This window comes from Hylobates moloch, unplaced genomic scaffold, assembly GCF_009828535.3.
Source record: "Hylobates moloch isolate HMO894 unplaced genomic scaffold, HMol_V3 SCAFFOLD_4, whole genome shotgun sequence".
NCBI lineage: Eukaryota > Metazoa > Chordata > Mammalia > Primates > Hylobatidae > Hylobates > Hylobates moloch.
This window is the reverse complement of record NW_026652279.1, coordinates 134,075,778-134,101,300: the sequence shown is the minus strand read 5'-3', so window position 1 is coordinate 134,101,300 and position 25,523 is coordinate 134,075,778. Positions and strand designations below refer to the sequence as shown.

Genomic DNA, 25,523 nt, shown 5'->3' with positions numbered 1-25,523 from the left:
TGTATGAGCCCTGGTAGCATAACACAACGGACAGGGATATTTGGAGGCTCCATAGCCCTGCCCATTGCCTGAGACCCCAGAGTACCTGCCCTGGGTAACATAAGGCAAGCACAAATTCCACTACTACCACCGCACCTGGTACTCTTTTGCAAGCACCACCTCCTGGCTGGTAGCCAGGCACAGCCCATTATGACACCTGAAGGCAGAATAACACAGCACCCAGGAAGGAGAAAACTTTTGCGTGCCCTCAGCTGTTGCCATTACCTGCATCACCTTGGCTAACCAGGAGGTCTTGAGTCTGTCCATGTGCCCAGTACATTACTGCTACTGCTGGCATCTGAGAAAGCCAACACTAAGGTTATTTGTAACCAAGGAAATCTCAGAGTCTACGTCACTCCTCTCCTACCCCTATCAGAACTGGTGCTGGTACCCGCTGCTGGGAGAGTAGAGGACAGGTCACATCACTGGATCCTTGGCAGATATTCTCCAGTACCATCCTGGAGTGTGGGAGTCCCACTGAGCAGCTAGACCCAGAGGAGTAGCAGGATTCACAGTAGTCTGGCCCTCTAGGTAAAGGGGGAGTGCCGCACATTACAGAGGCACTGTGTGGGACAAAAGAAACCAGTCTGCAGGCCTTGAATCCCTGAACTTTCCACTTGTGGGAAGTTTTTTTTCATCAGAGGCACAGGTGCAGTGCTGGGCTGATAGGGGAAGGTCTGCATGGAACATCAGTATTCCTGCAGATGAAAAGAGATGCCTTTCTGATTTGAACAGCTGGAACAGTAGGTCAGGAGTGTGCCTGGGAGGTGGATTACTTTCCTGTTGGCCTGGAAGGAGAGCTGTGGTGGCTCCCTCCCTTCTCCCTGAAAAGACCTCAGTGCATTTCATAGACCTTTCCCAGCTGCTTCTGTCAAGGCTGGGAGCTCTGCTCACTATTAAGTATGGCATTTATCCACCTGCTTTAGTGGAAGCTGGTTTTTACCTATGGGCACCTCCTACTGGCCTGAAGCTTGCACTGTTCAACCATGTGAATAAAATACTGGGGATTTTTTTTTTTTTTCTTAAGGGCACATCACTAGGGAATGAGAGAAGCTTCATGAGACCTCTGCCATTCCAGCCCCACAGGAGACAGTGAACCTGCTCACAAATCCAGCATATCACTACTATCACCAGCATCTGAGAAAGCCATCGCACAAAGATTCTCTACAACTAAAGAACTCATACAGAGTCTTCACACTGAAAACACTGAGTCAAAGCTAGGTAAGAAACCATAAAGTCACATCCCCAATGAGTAAAAAAAAATAAAGAAAAAACTCAGTTGAATTAGAAATAAATAAGTTCCTTCTCATTGGGGTAGACAAAATAGTCTACCCCAATGAGAAGAAAACAGAAAAATAATTCTGGCAATATGAAAAAAACAGGATTATATAATACCCCCAAAAGATCACAACAGCTCTCCAGCAGTGGATCCAAACCAAGATACTACTAGATAAATAATTTGAAATACCAAATAAATAATTTAAAAGGCTAATAAGTTACTCAAGGAGATATGAGAGAAAGGTGAAAACCAACATAAAGAAATTGAAGCTGGGCCGGGCACAGTGGTTCACGCCTGTAATCCCAGCACTTTGGGAGGCCAAGGCGGATGGATCACCTGAGGTCAGGAGTTTGAGATCAGGCTGGCCAACATGGCAAAACCCTGTCTCTACTAAAAATACAAAAATTAGCTGGGCATGGTGGTGTGTGCCTGTAATCCCAGCCATTTGGGAGGCTGAGGTGGGATAATCGCTTGAACCTGGCAGAACGGCTTGAACTGAGGAGACAGCGGTTGCAGTGAGCCGCGATTGTGCCACTGCACTCCAGACTAGGCAACAGAGCAAGACTCCATCTCAAAAAAAAAAAAAAAAAAAGAGAAAAGAAAAGAAAGAAAGAAGTTAAAAGAAATTAAAGCTGGATGCAGTGGCTCATGCACCTGGGTAGGCCGAGGCAAGCGGCTCACTTGAGGCCTGGCCAACATGGCCAACAGAACCAGCCTGGCCAACATGGTGAAACCCCATCTCTACTAAAAATACAAAAATTAGCCAGGTTTGGTGGTGTACGCCTGTAGTCCCAGCTACTCGGAAGGCTGATGCATGAGAATTGCTTGAGCCCGGGAGGCAGAACATGGGATTTTTAGGGCAGTGAAACTACTCTGTGTGATAATATAATGACAGACACATGTCATTATGCATCTGTCTAAACCCCATAGAATGCACGACACCAGCCAGGCATGGTGGAGTCTTCCTAACTTTTGGCAACTGCTGTTTTACTGACTCCATAGTTTTGTCTTTTCCAGCATGTCATATAGTTGGAATCATACAGTACGTAGCCCTTTTAGATTGTCTTTGCCTATTTTTAAACGTTACCTTTTCTCTTCTGTCCTGTTTTTCCACCCTTTAGATATTACAAGACACAATCTGTTTTTTAAAAAAATAAACCCCTGCATTTTCTGAGGAAATATTTCAATGAAAGTTGCTTTATTTGGAACTTAACATTTTACAAATGAGGACACTGAAACCAAATAAGTTAAAAAACTTTTCCAAGTTTACATAGCTAGTAATTGCCAAAGCTGAGATTTGAATCCAGTGAGTCTGGTTCCAGAATCATGTTCAGGCAATACTTGTTACTGCTTCCCAATAACAGAAAATGAAGCAATATTAAAAATAACCCAGAATGTGAACACAAAAGAATCCCTCTCCCCTATGACCCAAAGATAAAGAAGGTGTATTAAAGGCACATGCATGTGTGCACTGATGTGTGTGTACACAGGCACACACACGAATGATAAATAAATGTGACTAATTATCCACAAAGAAATATGCTTCACAACCATTCTTCCATACTAGAGATATCTGATTGCTTTTTGCCTGAATACCTACATTCATGCAGCATCTATAGGTCTAACGCCTTTTTCCTTGCTGATTGGCCACTTTCAGAAGAAACTTAAAAACCATGGCACTCACTTTAAGCCTCCTACATGCCCACTGGGCTGGGAACTACAGGCAGGATGAACCGTCCACAATCCTCTTCATTGCTTGTTTTTCTTCATATAACCCATCAGGTTCTAAATGAGTATATATTTCACTTGACAAAAAATCTGTTTCTCCCCAACTCCAGTATGAGCACCAAAGGGCAGGAATTTTTGTGTCTTATTCACTAATCATCCCCAGAACCTAGAACAAATGCCTGGCCCATAATAGGTACTCAATAAATATTTGTTGAAAGAATGAATTTGATATTAGTACTGCCTAACACTAAACAAACATTATTACTAAATATACTTTATTTCTTATGATGAGCTAAATGGCATGATGGGCTACAACAGTTTACAGTAACAGTACTTTTTTTTTTTTTTTTTTTTTTTTTTTTTTTTTTTTGAGACGGAGTCTCGCTCTGTCACCCAGGCTGGAGTGCGGTGGTGCGATCTCGGCTCACTGCAAGCTCCGCCTCCCGGGTTCACGCCATTCTCCTGCCTCAGCCTCTCCGAGTAGCTGGGACTACAGGCGCCCGCCACCGCGCCCGGCTAATTTTTTGTATTTTTAGTAGAGACGGGGTTTCACCGTGGTCTCGATCTCCTGACCTCGTGATCCGCCCGCCTCGGCCTCCCAAAGTGCTGGGATTACAAGAGTAACAGTACTTTTATAAGTTATTCTAAGGCAAGTGCTCTGTGTATAAAAAGCCATAAATAAACAAATTTATTTGAGAAAAAGTAACACGGTTTCTGCAATGGGAATTCTTGCTATTTATTGCAGTTCCTCAAGAACTATGTAACTGAGTGATTAAAATGTTAACACATAAATAGGAGGCCTTCAAAAAAGTCAACAAAGTTCAAAATAAGATTTTTCAAAGGAAATCACTATTGAATTAGAGGGGTACCTTTTTTTGAAGACGTGGTCTAAACACCTCTCTAGATAAAGAATGAAAGTATTGGAGTTCTCTGAGTCTTAGCCATATAGCTGTATTATAAATAATTCGGAGGAATAGAGTACAGACTAGAATTATTCAAATTTGTGAATGATACTAATTCCAACCAACTAAGAAAACCACAGACAATTTGCTCAAGATTGCTCAAAGGGGCAGAAAAGGGACAGGCCAAAAATACGGGGATACATAACAATTATTTCAGCAGTACACAGTATTAATTCAAAATGATATAGAAGTTGGATTAGCTTGCTCCTATATATAGCAGACAAACACGTCTAGGAAGTATTCTAGATATTTATACAACAGTCACACCAAATGACTCCATATTTCTCTAGCATCCTTTATATTCATTCTTACTTTTTCACCTTTCTTTTTCAATTCTAAAACTGATTTTTCATGAAGGCTTCCATAAGATGAAAATATTACACATTTATCCAAATGAGTGTTTTCACACATAGGTTGCAAACAGTGTTAAAAAAAAATAAGAAATAAAAAAAGAAACAGAACAGAATAGCAACTAATAGAATGTACTGCACTTGGTAAGGATATTGTTTCAGATACACACACACAAATACACAACACATATTTGGGCACTGGGTTGCTATGTAAGGTATACACTTCATACTATAGGTCATGATCAAAAAAGTATGAAAGCTATTTGTCGGCTGGGCGCCGTGGCTCACGCCTATAATCCCAGCACTTTGGGAGGCCGAGGTGGGCAGATCACCTGAGGTCAGGAGTTTGAGACCAGCCTGGCCAACATGGTGAAACCCTGTCTCTACTAAAAATACAAAAAATTAGCCGGGTGTGGTGGCACACACCTGTAATCCCAGCTACTGGGGAGGATGAGGCAGGAGAATTTCTTGAGCCCAGGAGGTGGAGGTTTCAGTGAGCGGAGATTGTCTAGCCTGGCTGACAGAGCGAGATTCTGTCTCAAAAAAAAAAAAAAAAAAAAAAAAAAAAAAAAAAAAGACAGCTATTTGTCTAGGTAGAAGTTACATTTTTAATTATAAAGGATTATATTTACATACAAATCAGCCCCAATCTTCCAAATCAGTCTCAGGTCAACTTTGTGGCCAGTTTTCCAAAAGCTTAATCACTTAGTGAAAATGTGATTTCAAGAACGGTCATACCATATATTACAGTATTCAGTATGTTCTCTGTTTTTCTTCTTCAATATGTTAAATATAACTAATAACACATCCATCAGGAACCTAAGAATAGACTGATTGTATTTGAATCATTTTTGCAAATTCTTTGATTCTTCTTTGATATACTTGATATGGTTAGGCTTTGTGTTCCCATCCAAAGTTCATCCTGAACTGTAGTTCCCATAATCCCCACGTCATCAGAAGAACCCGGACGTATTAATCATGGGCATGGTTACGCTCATGCTGTTCTCGTGATAGTGAGTTCTCACAAAATCTGATGGTTTTATAACGGGTTTTTCCCCCTTTGCTTTGCACTTCTCTTTGCTGCCGCCACGTGAAGAAAGACATGTTGTTTGCTTACCCTTCCACCATGATTGTAAGTTTCCTGAGGCCTCCCCAGCCCTGTGGAACTGTGAATCAATTAAACCTCTTTCTTTTATAGATTAGCAGTCTCAGGTATGTCTTTATTAGCAGCATGAGAACAGCTTAATACAGTAAATCAGTACTGGGTAGTGGGGCACTGATGTAAAGATACTTGAAAATGTGGAAGTGACTTTGGAACTCAATAACAGGCAGAGGTTAGAACAATTTGGGGGGCTCAGAAGAAGACAGGAAAATGTGGGAAAATTTGGAGCCTCCTGGAGACTGGTTGAACTTCCTAGAGCTTTGACCAAAATGCTGATGGTGATACGGACAAAAAGGTCCAGGCTGACTGAGGTAGTTTCAGATGGAGATGAGGAACTTCTTGGGAACTGGAGTAAAGGTCACTCTTGCTATGCAAAGACACCGGTGGCATTTTGCCGCTGCCTTAGAGATCTGTGGAACTTTGAACTTGAGAGAGATGATTTAGGGTATCTGGGGGAAGAAATTTCTTTTTCTTTTTTTTTAATTATACTTTAAGTTTTGGGATACATGTGCACAACGTGCAGGTTTGTTACACAGGTATACATGTGCCATGGTGGTTTGCTGCATCCATCGACCCGTCTATATTAGGTACTTCTCCTAATGCTATACCTCCCCTAGCTCCCCACCCCGAGACAGGCCCCAGTGTGTGATGTTCCCCTCCCTGTGTCCATGTGTTCTCATTGTTTAACTCCTACTTATGAGTGAGAACATGTGGTGTTTGGTTTTCTGTTCCTGTGTTAGTTTGCTGAGAATGATGGTTTCCAGCTTCATCCATGTTCCTGCAAAGGACATGAACATTTTTATGGCTACACAGTATTCCATGGTGTATATGTGCCTCATTTTCTTTATTCAGCCTATCATTGATGAGCATTTGGGTTGGTTCCAAGTCTTTGCTATTGTGAACAGTGCTGCAATAAACACATGTGTGCATGTGTTTTTATATTAGAATGATTTATAATCCTTTGGGTATATACCCAATAATGGGATTGCTGGGTCAAATGGTATTTCTGGTTCTAGATCCTTGAGGAATCGCCACACTATCTTCCACAATGGTTGAACTAAATTATACTCTGGGGGAAAAAATTTCTAAGCGGCAAAGCATTCAAGAGGAAGTAGAGCATAAAATTTGGAAAATTTGCAGCCTGACAATATGATAGAAAAGAAAACCTCATTTTCTGGGGAGAAATTTGAGCCTCTTGCAGAAATTTGCCTATGTAACAAGGAGCAAAATGTTAATTGCCAAGACAATGGTGAAAATGTATCCAGGGTATGTCAGAGACCTTCACAACAGCCCCTCCAATCACAGGCCTGGAGCCCTAGGAGAGAAAAATGGTTTCCTGGGGCCAGGCCCAGGGCCCCCCTGCTCTATGCAGCTTTGGGACATGGTGCCCTGCATCCCAGCTGCTTCAGCTCCAGCCATGACTAAAAGGGGCCAATGTACAGCTCAGGCCATTGCTTCAGATGGTGCAAGCCCCAAGCTTTGGCAGCTTCCACGTGGTGTTGGGCCTGCAGGTGGGCGCACAGAAGTTAAGAACTGAGGTTTGGAAACCAATGACTAGATTTCAGAGGATGTATGAAAACTCCTGGATGTTCAGGCAGAAGTTTGCTGCAGGGGCAGAGCCCTCATGGAGAACCTCTGCTAGGACAGCGTGGAAGGGAAATGTGGGGTTGGAGCACCCAAAAAAAGTCCACATTAGGACACTGCCTAGTGGAGCTGTGAGAAGAGGGCCACTGTCTTCCAGACCCCAGAATTGTAGATCTACTAACACCTTGCACTGTCTGCCTGAAAAAGTTGTAGACACTGCCAGCCCATGAAAGCAGCCGGGAGGGCGGCTGAACCATGCAAAGCCACAAGGGCAGAGCTGCCCAAGACCGTGGGAGCCCACCTCTTGCATCAATGTGACCTGGATGTGAGACGTGGAGTCAAAGGAGATCATTTCAGAGCTTTAAGATTTGACTGTCCTGTTGGATTTTGGACTTAACATGGGGCCTGTAGCCCCTCCATTTTGGCCAGTTTCTCCCATTTGAAATGGGTGTATTTACCCAATGCCTGTACCCCCACTGTATCTAGGAAGTAACTAACTTAACTTTTAATTTTGCAGGCTCATAGGTGGAAGGGACTTGCCTTGTCTCAGATAAGACTTTGGCCTTGGACTTTTGGGTTAATGTTGGAAAGAGTTAAGACTTTGGGGGACTGTTGGAAAGGCATGATTGTGTTTTGAAATATGAGGACATGAGATTTGGGAGGGTCCAGGTGCAGAATGATATGGTTAGGTTTTGTGTCCCCATCCAGATCTCACCCTGAATTGTAGTTCCTAAAATCCCCATGTGTTGTGGGAGGGACCCGGTGGGAGGTAATTAATCATGGGGGCAGTTACCCTCATGCTGTTCTCATGATAGTGAGTGAGTTCTCACAAGGTCTGATGGTTTTTGTAAGGGGCTTTTCCCCCTTTGCTTGGCACTTCTTGCTGCCACCATGTGAAGAAGGATGTGTTTGCTTCCCCTTTCACCATGACTGTAAGTTTCCTGAGGCCTCCTCAGCCCTGCAGAACTGTGAGTCAATGAAACCTCTTTCCTTTATTGATTACCCAGTCTCAGGTATGTCTTCATTAGCAGTGTGAGAATGGACTAATACACTTGCCAACCTAATGGAAGCTCACTCAGTTGGAGAGCTTCTTTCAGGCCTCAAGAAGTCTGGACACACTGGCCAACTCAGGGGTTTCATGTTCTGTAAAGTCCAGTTAACCCAAGCAGAACTTTTGTGGTTTCATAAAGTGCTATGACTGGCATTAAGTAGGCTCTCAAAATTACTAGCTATTCTTATTTACACATATATATTCATAATCATTTTTGTTCTATTTACTGAAAATTGATAATAGACTATGATATCATTACTCTTAAATGTTTCTATTCATTTTTGTCTTATGTTATTATTATTGCTTAACTTTGGCTTTTTGATTCAACAAATTTATTTTGTCAGTAATTCAATTTCTCTAATTTGAATATAACAATTCTGGTTAATTTGAAACATTCCTTTGTTTAAAAAAGTTTTTCAAAAAATGATCATCACTAACCATCAGAAAAATGCGTATCAAAACCACAATGAGGTACCATCTCATACCAGTCAGAATAGCTTTTATTAAAAAGTCAAAAATGGTGAGGCTGAGGAGAAAAGGGAATGCTTGTATATTGTTGGTAGGAATGTAAGTTAGTTCAGCCATTGTGGAAAGAAGTTTGGAGATTTCTCAAAGAACTCGAAAGAGAGCTATCATTCAACCTAGCAATCCCATTACTGGGTATAAACCCAAAGGAACAGAAATCATTCTACCAAACACATGCACTCGCATGCCCATCACAGCAATATTTACAATAACGAAGACATAGAATCAACCTAGGTGCCCATAAACAATGGATTGGATAAAGAAATTATCATACATATACACCATGGGATACTATGCAGCAATAAAAAAGAATGAAATTGTGTCCTTTGCAGCAACACAGATGCAGCTGGAGGCCATTATCCTAAGCGATTTAATGCAGAAACAGAAAGCCAAATACTCCATATTTTTACTTTTAAGTGGGAACTAAACATTGCATACATATGGACATAGAGATGGGAACAACAGACTCTGGGAACTAGCAATGGAGTGAGGGAGAGGGGACCAAGGGTTGAAAAACCATTGGGTACGATGCTCACTACCTGGGTGACAGCATCAATTAAACTCCAAACCTTACCATCACATCGTATACCCAGAGAAATACAAAAATCAGCCAGGCACTGTAGCAGGAGCCTGTAATGCCAGCTACTCAGGAGGCTGAGGCAGGAGAATCACTTGAACCAGGGAGGCAGAGGTTGCAGTGAGCCAAGATGGTGCCACTGCACTCCAGCCTGGGCAACAGAGTGATACACGTCTCAAAAAAACCAACCAACAAAAAACCCAGATAATAAACCTGCCCATGTACCCCTGAATCTAAAATAAAAGTTGAAATTAAAAAACAAGAACATTCACTGTTTATGTTATGATCATATAAACACTATTCATCAATGAATAGTTGTCTTAATTAAAAAAAAAAACAAAAATGCAGCTTTTCACATTTCTCCTAAAATGCTTAGTTTGTATGCAATTAAATACACTTCTGCATTTGATAAGAGCAGTTGATTATTCTTCAAAATTGCAGTTTTAGTACCACATACCTCTTCACAGAAATTATTTAAATTATCATTAAACATTTTGCTGTTGTGTTAAAATTCATTTTATTGTTTATTCTGAATACTTCTTCTTCTTTTTTTTTTTTTTTTTTGAGACAGTCTTACTCTGTCACCTAGGCTAGAGTGCTGCAGTGGTGCGATCTCAGCTCACTACAACCTCTGCCTCCCGGGTTCAACCGATTCTGACGCCTCAGTCTCCCAAGTAGCTGGGATTACAGGTGCCTGCCACCACGCCCAGCTAATTTTTGTATTTTCAGTAGAGACAGGGTTTCACCATGTTGGCCAGGCTGGTCTTCAACTCCTGACCTCAGGTGATCCCCCTGCCTCAGCCTCCCAAAGTGCTGGGATTACAGGCATTAGCCACCACACCAAGCTTATTCTGAATACTCCTATATAGGCAAAATCATTATTTACTCCAATTCTGGAACTATTATTTCCTTTAAAAATTGCCAGATTTACAAGAAAAATACTTATTTTATTAATACTATGGCCAGCAAGAGAAAAATAAATGAAACTCTAGAACAGAAATAAGATCCTACATTTACCGAGTGATTAACATATGCCAGTTAGTGTGCTAAGTGCTTATCTTAGATTGAACCCTCTCTCATTTTGGAGCAAACGTGCAATATTGTATTATTATTTCCACTTACACTTTGGAAAACTGAGGCTTACAAAAAGATAACTTGCCTGAAGTCATATAACCAGTCTGCCTAACTTGAAAGTTCTTGGCTTTTTCCCCTTTTCCCCTAAACAAACCAGATAGAACCCTGGGGCATGTCAACACTTAAGACATAATCAGAGAAAAAAAAGTCAACAAAGGAGACTGAGGAGTATGAAGGTAACAAAGTGGTGGGAGGAGACAGCAAGTGAAGATTTGGGAAGAGGGGAGATGACAGAAGATGAGGATGAGAAGTAAATTAGAATCTAATTGGCCATCTATGCCACGCTAAAGAATCTGGACATTGTCTTGTAGGCCATGGGCCTTTAAAAATAAGTCATGATTGACAGCACAGAGGACAGTTTTGGATAGGGGACTTTAAAAAAATTATTAATTTTTAAATTGATATATAATTATATGCATAGGATATATGTGATATTTTGACACATGCATATAATATGTAAAAATCAAATCGGGATATTTAGGACAACAATAACCTTAAACATTTGCCATTTCTTTGTATTACGAACATTTCAAATCTTCTAGCTATTTTGAAATATACAATAAATTATTGTAAACTACAGTCATCCTATTGTGCAATTAAACACTACAACTTATTCCTTCTGTCTAACTTTATGTTTGCATCCATTAACCACCCTCTCTTCATTCCCCATCTTCACCTTCCCAGGTTCTGGTGACTATTATTCTACTATTATTCTAGTAAGATAAAGACTTTTGATAGGCTGATGAATTAAAGTTCACTTGCTAAATTAAAAAAAATTCAGGCAATGTAGTATCTCATCTAAGTGTTATTTTTTAAGCCTTGTATTTCTAGTAACGAAATAAATGCCACTGTTCTTTACTAAACGATATTTTTCTTTTTTTGAGACAGTCTTGCTCTGTCACCTGGGCTGGAGTGCAGTGACACAATCTTGGCTCACTGCAACCTCTGCCTCCCAGGCTCAAGCAATTCTCTTGCCTCAGCCTCCCAAGTAGCTGGGACTATATGTGCACACCACCACACCCGGATGATTTTTGTATTTTTAGTAGAGACAGGGTTTCATCATGTTGGTGAGGCAGGTCTCGAATTCCTGGCCTCAAGTTATCTGCCTGTCTTGACCTCCCAAAGTGCTGGGATTACAGGTGTGACCCACTGTGCCCAGCCTACTAAAGGATTTTTAATATCAACAAACAGACAAACATTTTGAAAGGCAAAGGAACCCTATAAATCATACTGTTTTTAATCTCTTCTATGAAAATAGGATACATCTTATGATTGCTGTTGATAAAGCCCATGCATGAAAAAATTGGTCTTGGCTGTTCATATTATTATTTCAATTAAGTTTTGAGTATGGCTAGTCCTTCACAGGCTGAGTACAATTGTCATTTAACTATCTAAAAAGATCACAAGGGATTCGGCATTGAAACAGAAGAAAAACACAGAAACAGAGTTGTGCAATATAGGATAAAAATCACTGCCTAAAGTCTGAAAGAAAGTATGTCTAAAATGAAAAAAATTAAAGTAATAACAAAGCACTGTATCACAGCTTAATTAGCAGCATCCTCCACTCTTCCTCACAGTGGTACACACAAAATAGTGGAGTTTTTTTTTTTTTACGTCATTGAAGTCTTAGAAATATGGTTGACCTTGAAATTTAATCAGATCTAGTTTGTTTAGTGCCACATGGTAGGTATCTGAGTCTCCTCCTTTAAAATGTTGAGGGGGGTCCTGTGAGTTGTATGTACCACAGACTCTTTCCAAGAGACTGAGCTCACTGGGGATGCTGGAAGAACACTCCTAGCAGTTGTTAGAGGCAGAACAACGGGTCAGGCAACTCAAAGGGCAGAGATAAATGTTTTATTACTTCAAGTACTTACTTTATACCAATAAAGCTTATTTCATATTGCTAATCCATGACGAGTGGTATTTGTGTCCCCTTTGCATGACATATTTTCAGATTTTTTTCATTTTCTGTATGTTTAAACAGAAACACAATCCCATCCTCTCTCTATATGCTGTGTACATGCACACACACAAATATATTAAAACGCAAACAGAGAAACAGAAATTATTCTGCAATTTGTTTTTTGAAAAATCATCAATACAGTATAAATTTCTTTCAAAGTTAATACATATAGGTCTACTTTATTTTACCTATGCACCTTGAAGCCTCTTTCAAATCTAGCAATGCCTTCTAGGTACAAAATTCCAGGTAGCTAAACCTTGCCATGTGGTCACTGATGACTGTGCATGTCCCACTTTCTAGACAAGCTTCCTGAAATTAAGTTAGTTGTAAAAGATAAATCTCTGTGTGCTTACAGAAGAAAATAAGGCCTTTGTGAATAAGGTTGGTTATGTTAGAAGTGAAAAACCATGTCTATTTTGTCATCAGTTGTTGAATATAGTGGGAAATTGATAAATATGTACTGAATAACTAGAAGGAGAGCATATATCAAGGTTTAAGACAGCTAAGAAAGACCAATTCTTGTTGGCAGTAATGTGGCATGCTTTATGATTCTGGATTTTCTACTGTTTAACAAACTCCATACTGACACTCGACTCTTAACTAAACTTGGCAGTTTCTTGAGAATTAGTGGGTATACACAAATACACAAAAAAGAATAACTTTTTTTCTGTTTTATACTGGACCAACTAATAAAACAACGGTTGAAAGACATTGGACATCAAGCAATGAAGGAGATCCCTGACACACAGGAAACAAACAAGGTACACTCTACGACTGTCTTAGTTTATTGCCTAGAGACAGCTTTCAAGCTGTGGTGCTGGGAAGGAGAATTAAGGCAGAGCCTGTCAAACTCCCTGAGTTAAGGAGCTGTTGACAGAAGTAATAACCAAGGTGGTTACAGTTCATATGGGAGACTACTGAAGAAAAGAGAGCTGCAAAGAGACGGAACTCTGACAATTTACAGATAGTGCTCCTTAAGTATTTCCCTGGCACAGAACAGTGCGTATGTATAAAGACAGGAGACAGAACTACAGACAAGATTGGTAAGAGCAATCTCTGAAGTGAACATGGGCAAGGCATAGTGCTTATTTCCATCAGCCGAAGTAGAAAACCTTACAATTTACAGGACATGGAAAACTGAAAGAGTTTTGTTGTAGTAACGGGGGAGAAATTGGCCTTACGATAAACCCTTCTCTGCCTAAAAAAGCTTAAAAGCAAGATTTGGAAGAATCAAACTGTTTCCAAGAAACCTAACTATGTCCCAGAACAAAGCTAACAAAAACATATAGGAATACAAAATATCTAGCACCAAGGTAAAATTTACAAGGTCTGGCATCCAGTAAATAATTACTACGTATGCAAAGAAGCTGAACAATGTTATATATAATAAGATAAATCAACTTTATTGAAGCCAGCCATGAAATGACAAAATAATAGAATTAGTAGACAAGAATATAAAAAAAGTTATTGAAACTATATTTCACATATTCCAGAAAATAAAGTTTGAGAATGTTAAGGAGAGACCTAAAAGACACAAAGAAGATCCAATTTGAACTTCCAGAAATGAAAACTATAATATCTGAGATAAAAACTGGATTGAACTGAAAGCAGATTATACAGTGGTGAAAAAAAGATTAGTGAACTGGAAGACATAGTAAAAGAAGCTATCCAAAAGAAAAGCAGAAAAAAGACTGAAAAAACTGAAGAGAACATCATTTGTTCTGTTGTAGAATAACTTTAAGCAACCTAATATATATCTCATTGAAGTCCCCAAAGGAAGGTGAGAGGATTGAAGTATTTAAAAATTTAAGAAATTTATAAATTTGATAAACTCACATATGTAAGATGTTCAACAAAACCCAAGCATAGGAAACATGAAGAAAACTCCAGCAAGCCAAATGATAATCAAATTGCTTAAAGCCAGTGACTAAAAATCTCTTTAAAGCAGCTAAAGAAATACACATTACCTAGAGAGGAACAAAGATAAGGATAACAGCAATATCTTGGCAGAAACGATGTAAACTAGAAGAGAGTGAAGCAATATCTTTCAACTACTGAAAGAGAGAGGGAGAGAAAAGTCAACCTCAAATTCCTTACCCAGGGAAAAAATCTTTCTAAAAAACAAAGGTGAATCCAGCAAATCCATTCCCAGGTATATACTTAAAAGAAATGAAAACAGGTACTCATATATTTGCTTGTATTTGTGTGTTCATAGCAGCACTTTTTACAATAGTCAGAAGGTGGAAATAACCTAAATGTTCATCAAAGGATAAATGAATAAACAAATTAAGGTAAATAAACACAACAGAATATTACTCGGCCATAAAAAGGGATAAAGTACTGGATACATGCTACAATATGGATGAACATCAAAAACAGTATGCTCAGTGAAAGAAACCAGACACAAAAGGTCACATATTATATGATTCCATTTATATGAAACATATCCAGATGAAGTAAATCCACAGAAATAAAGTGATTTGGCAGTTGTCAGAGGGTGGGGGCAAAGAGGAGTAGGGATTAAGTGCTTAATGGGTACAAGGTTTTATTCTGGGGTGATGAAAATGTTTTAGGACTAGATAGAGATAGTGATTGTACAACACTGTGAATGAATATTAAACGGTTTACTTTAAAATGGTTAATCTTATGTCATGTGAATTTCACCTCAATAAAAACCCCACAAAACCCAACGTGAAGCACAAGACACCTAAGATAAAGTGGATTTTATCAAAATTAAAGACTTTTGTGCCTCGAAGGACACTAACAAGTGGAGGAACGACAACCCACACAGAATGGGAGAAAATATTCACAAATCATATATTGGATAAAGGTCTAGTGTCCAGAATATATACAGAACTCTTACAACTCAACAACAGAAAGACAACCCAATTCAAAAGTGGGCAAATGACTTGAATAGACATCTTTCTAAAGAAGATATATAAATGGCCAATAAGAACCCAAAATGATAGTTAACATTATTAGCCTAATTAGAGAAATGCAAAGGAAAATCATTAGAAGATACTACTTTGTAATCACCAGGATGGCTAGAGTTAAAAAAATGAAAAATAAGCATTGGCGAGGATGTGGAAAAATTGGAACCCTTGAAATGGCTGGTGGGAATGTAACCTGGTATAGTCACTATGAAAAACAGTTTTGCAGTTTCTTGAAAAGTGAATCATAGAATTACCATTTCATCTTGAATTCCACTTAACGAGAATTGAAAACAGGTGCTCAAAAAATTTGAACATGAAATGTTCACAGCAGCACTATTCAAAATAGACAAAAATCCATTAACTGATGGATAAACAAAATGTAGTTAATCTGCAAAATGGAATATTATTCAGTCATAAAAAGTAACTGAGCACTGATAGATGGCAAAATATGAACCCTGAAAACATTATGCTAAGTGAAAGAAGCCAGACACAAAAGGCCAAATATTGCATGATTTCATTTATATAAAATATCCAGAACAGGCAAATCCACAGAGACAGAGAGAGAGAGCACATTATTGCTTGTGGGGGACTGAGGTGGAGGGGGGAATGGGGAGTGACTGCTTAATGGGTACAGGGTTTCCTTCCCAGGTGATGGAAATGCTCTTTTACTCTATAGATAGTGGTGATGTGTATGAAACACCGTAAACATACCATGAGCCACTAAATCGTATACTTTAAAATGGTTAAAATGGTAAATTTTGTTATCTGAATTTTACCACAATAAAAAAAGTAAACCCTTAAATGCCTACTTTCAGTTAATTTGGCCTTATAGCATATCTGTGAGAATTGCATTTTAACCTAGACTTTTGTCAAAAATAGTCAGAAATGTAAAAACAAAAAAACTAAAAATAGGCAAAATAGCAATTTTCTGCTATATACAGAAACAGAATTCGTCACCATAGACCTGCTCTATAAAAACTGTTAAAGGAAGTGCATCAACCAGAAGGAACAGATAACAGTTTGAAATTTAGGCCTACAAAAAGGAATAAAGAGCACAAGGTATGGTAACTATTTAGTTAAATTTAACATATTTCCCTCATATTATTATATCTCTTTATAAGATTATCACTGTTTATTTCATTTCATTTATTTATTATTTTTGAGACGGAGTTTCACTCTCTCACCCAGGCTGGAGTGAAGTGGCACGATCTCGGCTCACTGCAACCTCAAACCCCTAGGTTCAAGCTATTCTCCTGCCTCAGCCTCCCGAGTAGCTGGGATTACAGGCGCCTGCTACCATGCTAAATTTTGTATTTTTAGTAGAGACAGGGTTTTGCCATGTTGGCCAGGCTGGTTTCGAACTCCTGACTTTAGGTGATCCACCTGCCTCAGCCTCTCAAGGTGCTAGGATTACAGGCGTGAGCCACTGTGCCCAGCCTGATTATCACTGTTTAAGTAATAATAGCAGTAATGTAGTATGGGAGTTTATATGTGTATAAATAAAATGTACGACAACAAGAACACAAAGGCTGGGGGAACAAATAGAAGTATACTGTTGTAAGGTTCTTATACCATGTGTTTTACTAAATATCACTTGGAGCTACATGGTGATAAGTTAAAGATACATATACACTATAATCTAAATCAACCACTGAAATAACAAAGTTATAGCCAATAAGCAACAATAAGATAAAATGAAATGAAAAAAATTCAATCCAAAAGAAGACAAGAAAAAAAAAGTGAATAAAAAGTAGATGGGCCAAACAGAAAACATTAGCAAGATGAAAAACTTGGAACATAACCATATCAATAAATATACTAGATGTTAAGTGTTCTAAAAAAATCTCCAATTGAAAATCATATTTTGTCAGACAGGTTAAAAGAAGAAGGATGGAAAAACATACACTTTGCTAATGCTAATGTTTTAGTAGTTTTCACTGTAAAAGTTTGACAATAAAAGATGTCAAATAGTTGACAGTTTTTAGTTATACAGTGAAAACTAAAAAATAATAGTATTAAGATAAATTAAAGAAGACCTAAATAAGGGTAAAGATGCGGTATGTTCATGGGTCAGAATATTCAATATTAAGATGTCAATTTTCTGTGCTTCATCTATAGATTCAACTTACGTAATGTCAACCAAAATCATAGCTAGTTTTTAAAAAAAAAATTAACAAATTGATGATAGAATTCATATAGAAATGCAAAAAAAAAAAGACCAGCTAAACAACTATGAAAATGAACAGCATTGGAGGACCAATACTATCTGATTTCCAGATATTATAAAGCTACAGCAATCGAGATAGTGTGGTATTGACATAAAGACAGATAACTGGAACAGAGAGTCGAGAACAGTCTCACAAATAAATGATTGTTTCTCAACAAATGATGCTACAACAGTTGTGTTTCAATTACGCAAACATATCAATTTCAATCTGTATCTTCCACTCGATATAAAAATTAAACTAAAAATGAATCACAGACCTAAAACTATGAAACATCTAGAAGAAAACACAGACAAAACCCCTTATGACCCTAGGTTAGGCAAAGATATTTAAAATACAACACCAAAGCACACTCCATAAAAGAACAAAGTGATGAACTGTACTTGATAAAAGCATCTCTTCAAAAGACATTGTTGGCTGGGTGGGATGGCTCACACCTGTAATCCCAGCACTTTGGGAAGCCAAGGTGGGAAGATCACTTGAGCCCAGGAGGTCGAGACAACCTGAGCAACATAGCGAGACCTCATCTCTACAAAAGGATAAAAAAAATTAGCCAGGTGTGGTTGCAGGTAACTGCAATCCTGGTATTTGGGAGGCTAAGGCTCCCAATAGTTTGAGGCTCTTGAGTCCAAGAGTTCGAGGCTGCAATGAGCTATGATTACACCACTGCACTCCAACCTGGGCAACAGAGTGAGACTCTGTCTCTAAAAATAAATAATAATAAATAAAAAAATAAAAAGACATCATTAAGGGGTGAAAAGATAAGCCACAGGGTGGGAAAAAATATTCGTAAATCATATATCTGATAAATGACTTATATTTAGAATATATAAATAATACTCAAAACTCAAGAATAAGAGGACAAACAACCTGATAAAACAGACAAAAAATGTGAGGAGACACTTCTCCCAAGAAGATAAACAGAGGGCAAAGAAACTCAAATGAGAAGATCCTCAAAATCATTCATCATTAGAGAAATGCAAATTAGAACCACACTAATATGCCACTACACACCCATTATAGTGGACAAAAAAAACTAACCATATCAAGGCAAGGATGTAGAAAAATTGGAACTTTCATACATTATTGGTGGAAATGTAAAATGGTACAAACATCTGGGAAACAGTTTAGCAGTTTCTTAAGATGTCAAATAGACACCTACCATATGATCCAGCCAGTCTACTCCTAGATATTTACCCAAGAGAAATGAAAGCATACATCCATACAAAGACTTGTATGTGAATGTTCATCTGAGCTTTATTCAAAAAACTGGAAATGACTCCAATGTCCATCAACAAGTGAATGGATAAACAAACTGTGGTACATCCACACAATGAAATGTTACTAAGTAATGAAAAAAATGAACTACAAATAAATCTTGAAATAATTATGCAGAGTGAAAGAAGACAGATTAAAAAAAGCATATACATACTGTATGATTCCTCTTATATAAAAGTCTAGGAAATACAAACTAGGCTTGCTCATGCCTGTAATCCCAGCACTTTGAGAGGCTGAGGCAGGTGGATCACGAGGTCAGGAGTTCGAGACCAGCCTGGCCAACATAGTGAAACCCCCGCCTCTACTAAAAATACAAAAATTAGCCGGGAATGGTGGCACATGCCTATAGTCCCAGCTACTTGGGAGGCTGAGGCAGGAGAATTGCTTGAACCCGGGAGGCAGAGGTTGTGGTGAGCCAAGATTGCACAACTGCACTCCAGCCTGGGCAACAGAGTGAGGCTCTGTCTCAATAAACAAACAAACAAACAAACAAACAAACAAACTAACCTACAGTAACTGAAAGTAAATCAGTAATTGCTTAGGGACTGAGATGGGGAAGGTTGGGAGGGAAGAATTCCAAAGGGGCATATGGAAACTTTTGGGGAGATGTATGTGTTTATTACCTTCATTTTGGTGATAGTTTCATGGGTATATTCATGTGCCAAATGTCAAACTGCACTATACCTTAAATATGTGCAATTTACTGTATATCAATTATACTTCCATAAAGCTGCTAAAAAGGGGAGTATTTGTTTTTATTTTGGGTATTACTTAGCATTGTCATTTTGTCAGTTCACTTATGTATAGCCTCAGACATAATCTGAATAGCGTTTAACTCAATGGTAATTCTAACATTAGTTATTAGTATTTCATCTGTGTATTATCAAAAAGGCCAAACTGATTTAAATATTTAACCTGATCCAAAGAATAGAGATCCTGAACCAGCCTAGCCAACATGGTGAAACCCTATCTCCACTAAAAATACAAAAAATTAGCCCAGCGTGGTGGCGTGCACCTGTAATACCAGCTACTTGGGAGGCTGATGCAGGAGAATCACTCGAAACTGGGAGGCAGAGTTGTAGTGAGCCAAGAATGCACCACTGCACTCTAGCCTGGGCGAGAGAGCAAGACTCTGTCTCAAAAATAAATAAATAATAAAATAAAATAAAGAATAAAGATCCTGAGATAATTTCCTTCTGCATTATTTCGCCATCTATTATGAATAGTCTATTGTTATAACAGCAATCTAATACTAATCATTCATCTAGTTTATATAATTATTTTCAGTGTAAGCAATATAATTTTTGTGAAGCAGAAAAAAGTAAAGTCCATGGAATACTTTAAATATTTTATTTTCAATCTTAAGGGAAAAGTTATATGCTGAAGTTGGCATAGATCCTTTAATATAGGGTTACTGATTCTTTCTCCAAATGTCTTATGAAATTTTTTCAAACATACACAAAAGTCCAGAACTGAGTACTAAACCTATATGTAAACGTCACCCAACTTCAAACATTATTAACATTTTGTGATTCTTGTTTTATTTGTTGAGCCCTTCCTCCTTTTCTCATGAAATATTTTAAAGCAAATTCCAGGCACCATACCATTTCACATCATAAATATTTCAGCATTTATGTCTTTTTCTCGATATAAGCCATAGCTTATTTAAAAATGGTTTCATACAAAGTTAATTATACTTAATTATAGGAGCATTTAACACTTAATTTTTACATTTTCTCCCAACAATTTATAGACGTGTGTTCACATTTAGAAATTCTTTCTTTCTATTTTTGAGACTAGAGTTTCCTTCTGTTGCCCAGGCTGGAGTACAATGGCACGATCTCGGCTCACTGCAACCTCCGCCTCCCAGGCTCAAGTGATTCTTGTGCCTCAGCATCCCAGGTAGCTGGGATTACAGGCATGTGCCATCATGCCCAGCTAATTTTTGTATTTTTAGTAGAGACAGGGTTCTGCCATGTTGGCCAGGCTGGTCTTGAACTCTTGACTTCAAGTAATCCGCCTGCCTTGGCTTCCCAAAGTGCTGGGATTACAGGCATGAGCCAGTGCACCCAGCTTCTTTATTTTTAGAGATGGCGGATCTTGCTTTGTAGCCAAGGCTCAAACTCCTAAGCTCATGTGACCCTCCTGCCTTGGCCTCCGAAAGTGCTGGGATAATAGGCATGAGCCACTGCATCCAGCCCACATTTAGAAATTCTTATTTCAATTAACTGAAATGCTCAGGAAGGCATGTATTTTAATATTTTACTTTTAAAAAATATTTTTGAAAATTACTGTGAAATTAAAGGCAACATGAGGGATCTACAATTTATTAGCAAACAGAGGTTCGTTTGTTTGTTTATTTTATTTATTTATTTATCTTTTCTGCTTCCACCTAGTAGTGTGCTGGACTTGGCTTGCAGCAGCTTGTAGGAGTTCTCTATTATTTCATACAAAGACTTGTACATGAATGTTCATCTGAGCTTTATTCCAAAAACTGGAAATGACCCCAATGTCCATCAACAAGTAAATGGATAAACAAACTGGTACATCCACACAAAGAAATAACTTAGCAATGAAAAGAATGAAGTACAAATGAATCTTGAAAATTTTTAGGAATTTTGTGAGCTGGCTATCAAACACAACTAGCAATAAAAACTAAATTATTTAAATTTATAGTAAAATACATTTTATTAAAAACAAAGGTAAAAACAATCAAATTTGTCAATTTAAAATTATTTTACTATTATCTGTGCTCTTGAGTTTACCTATGTCTGTTGTATCTGTATGGTGCAAACATTAAGTACTGGTATGCTGCTGACAATCTTTACTCCATCTTCAGTAACAGGTTGGTAGTTTGAAGTTAGCCATGGTGGGAATATTTATACAACAGATACAAGCCAATGTTACAAATCAAGCTCTCCTTCATATCCCTCTTGGAAAGCTGGCTGTTAACATTTACCAACACACCACCGTGTCAACCCCGAGCATTAACTATGTGTCAGGCACTGCAAAAAAATGAAGTATTTCTGGTCTTTCAAAATTTGAGGATAAAGATCCTCCTAATGTTACAGTATGAAAAGACACTGTAAAGATTATAAACAGATCCTTAAGAAAACAAATAACAAACAACATATATTAATGTTATTTAATGTATGACTTGAAAAAACCCTTTATTATAAGAGAAATAGTTTTTAAAACTTCTAAAATATTAACTTCTTGGCTGGGTGCAGTGGCACATCTCTAATCCCAGTACTTTCAGAGGCCGTAGGCAGATGGATCGCTTGAGCCCAGAAGTTCAAGACTAGCCTGGGCAACATGGTAAAACCCTGTCTCTACCAAAAAAATACAAAAATTAGCCAGGCACGGTAGTGCGTAGCTACAGTTCCAGCTACTCAGGAGGCTGAGGAGGGAGGAGCCCTTGACCCTGGGAGGCAGAGGTTGCAATGAACTGTGATCATGCCACTGCACTCCAGTCTGGGCGATAAAGCCAGACCCTGTCTCAAAAAAAAAAAAAAAAAAAGAAAGAAAAAAAGAGAAAAACTTCTTATGTTGACACTCAGGAATATTAAATAAATAAATAAAAGGAACATTAGCAAAGCAGTACCTCCAGCTTAAATTGTTTTATGACTCGCATTTCAAAAGTACAGAAAAATATAATTAGATCTTGACATCAGAAGATGATTAAAAATGCTATGTAAAATGCATACATATATATATACAGAGTTTAAATGACATAAGGCTAAGAAAAAGAAGCAATATGAGCCTGATTTTCTAAGTGTAAACAAAGTTAAATTTAACAGAGGAGTGATTTTTCATTAAACACAGAGGTAAAAACCAAATCTATTTTAAAAATGATTTATTAGGCCGGGCGCGGTGGCTCACGCTTATAATCCCAGCACTTTGGGAGGCCGAGGAGGGTGGATCACGAGGTCAGGAGATCAAGACCACGGTGAAACCCCGTCTCTACTAAAAATACAAAAAAATTAGCTGGGCGTGGTGGCGGGCGCCTGTAGTCCCAGCTACTCGGAGAGGCTGAGGCAGGAGAATGGCGTGGACCTGGGAGGCGGAGCTTGCAGTGAGCCGAGATTGCGCCACTGCACTCCAGCCTGGGCGACAGAGCGAGACTCCGTCTCAAAAAAAAAAAAAAAAAAAAGATTTATTAGTAAAAAACTTAAAATGTCAGCAAAGTTTGCCAAACCTGTTTTACCAGTTGATATTCTCAGAAATCAAAGCTTTGTCTGTCTAGTCTGCATTTATACTTAGTCTGGGCATTTAATCTCCCTTTTGTTCTCAGTTTTGCCATACACTGTAAGTTGTTTTTTATGGCCTTAACATTCAGTTAGTTTCATAAATTGTGAAATCATTTTGTACTAGCAAACAGCTTATTTTAAAATTGCTTAGAAAAATAAACAAAAGAGTTACAAACAATTAAAATGAATACTGTGATTCCTCTCATATGGGTTTCTTTTGTTTAAGTTATTTACCTCTTGTGAAAGCTGTGTTACTTGGTCCTTTCGATGTTCCAGGTCTTTTAAAATCAGCGAGTTTTGTTTTTCTAATTGAAGCACTCTTCTTGCCAAGTGAACACTAGGCAAATGAAATGAGAAAATTAATGCTTAAAAGTGAAATACTGCCCAAGATATTCAAAATGTGTTTGTGTACTTGAAAATAGACATCATTACCTAATTATACTTAAATATTAAGAGAAAAAATATAGAGTCAAATAATATTTTCAGGCATTAGTAGTGGAAGACCAATACCCCACAACTCAGAATTATGAGAGTAACAACATTAAAACATAACTGTGATATACTGATTACTGCAGTAATGGTTTTTAGCCCTTGCTATAAAAGTGGAGAGGTAACATTACAATACTTGCTTGAAAAGACCACAATACACCAATTTACAGCTTGTCTCCACTTTTATAAATATTTTCCGGCCAGGCGCTGTGGCTCACGCCTGTAATCCCAGCACTTTGGGAGGCCGAGGAGGGTGGATCACGAGGTCAGGAGATCGAGACCACGGTGAAACCCCGTCTCTACTAAAAATACAAAAAATTAGCTGGGACTACAGGCGCCCGCCACTACGCCCAGCTAATTTTTTGTATTTTTGGGAGGCGGAGCTTGCAGTGAGCCGACATTGCACCACTGCACTCCAGCCTGGGCGACAGAGAGAGACTCCGTCTCAAAAAAAAAAAAAAAAAAAAAAAAAAAAATTTTCCAATTACAAATCAGAAAATTAGTTGAAATATTACAAACAATAATTAGCTTATCACTTTGAGAAGTATCAGAGTTTACTTCAAACATAATGCATATTATAATATAAAACAAAAATTAGGTTTTTAATTCAAAGTGGAGATGAAAAAGATATATAAAACTTAGAGAATGCCTATAGTAAAGGCTAAGCTTCTGTACTAAAAAAAAATCACTCCCTCTGATGCTCTGCATTACCATAACTTATTGCACTGACCTTTAGTATTTAAAATTACATATGAAACATCTCAATTCTACTTTTAAGAAACAATTTTAAGAATAAAATCTATTCCTTCTAACTATGGTGGGAGGAAGTGGTATATTTCTTTAAAGAACTGCTAATAATTTTGAGAACACATGTTGCTCCAAAGACCCTCTCTGCATTTCCAGTAACTTAACATTTTCATATTTATCGTATTTTCATGTTTTATACTAGTTAACCTATTAATCTGTGAATTGTGGAATCCATGGAATCCTAGATGGAATGTTTTATAATGACAAAAAGATAACTATACTTTAAATAAAATCATAGGGCAGAAAAAATTCTATTGTATTTTAATATTTTCCAATATCAGATAAAGAAATGCAGACAACATTCTAAAAAATAACGTTAAGGCCAGGTGCGGTGGCTCATGCCTGTAACCCCAGCACTCTGGGAGGCTGAGGCAGGAGGATCACTTGAGGCCAGGAATTCAAGAACAGTATGGGCAACATGGTGAGACCCTGCCTCTGCAAAAAATACAAAAATTAGCTGGGCGTGATGGTGCATGCCTGTGGTTCCAGCTACTTGGGAGGCTGAGATGGGGGGATCACTTGAGCCCAGGAGTTCGAGGTTATAGTGAGCTAGGATTGTGCCACTGCAATCCAGCCTGGGGTGACACAGTGAGACCCTGTCTCTAAAAATAATAATAATAATAATAATAAAAAATAGTGTTAAATATCATCTTATACATCTATTTCTAAGAACTCATACCAAATAAAAAAGATGAGTTCTGGCAAAAGTTTATATAGTGATTTAAGTTGCTTGTTTAGATCTAAAATTCTATCCTTTCAACTGGCATTAGAGATGGAAAAAGCATACAGTCCTCATTTTTTTTTTTTTTTTTTTTTTTTTTTTAATTTTTTGAGACGGAGTCTCGCTCTGTCGCTCAGGTTGGAGTGCAATGGCGCAATCTCGGCTCACTGCAAGCTCCGCCTCCCGGGTTCACGCCATTCTCCTGCCTCAGCCTCTCCGAGTAGCTGGGACTACAGGCGCCCGCCACCACGCCCAGCTAATTTTTTGTATTTTTAATAGAGACGGGGTTTCACCGTGGTCTCGATCTCCTGACCTCGTGATCCGCCCGCCTCGGCCTCCCAAAGTGCTGGGATTACAAGCGTGAGCCACCGCGCCCGGCCCCAGTCCTCATTTTTTGACAACCGCTTTTTTTTTTAAACTTTACTGACATACAATTTTACTGATATGCAACTTAAATATCATGAAG

At 38.3% G+C, this 25,523-nt stretch overlaps 1 protein-coding gene across 4 annotated transcripts in view; it reads right to left on the bottom strand.

Annotated features, from left to right (window-relative positions):
* The window catches only part of PIBF1 (progesterone immunomodulatory binding factor 1), a 260,610-nt gene that overhangs the window by 84,928 nt on the left and 150,159 nt on the right, over positions 1–25,523 (bottom strand). For all 4 annotated transcript variants that reach the window (XR_009213290.1, XM_032151003.2, XM_058437974.1 and 1 more), the window contains exon 14: positions 23,275–23,377. Coding sequence is in view for 3 of the 4 variants with exons in the window: in XM_032151003.2 (XP_032006894.1) it covers positions 23,275–23,377 (103 nt within the window). In the remaining variant the exon portion in view is untranslated. The remainder of the gene's footprint in view (positions 1–23,274; positions 23,378–25,523) is intronic.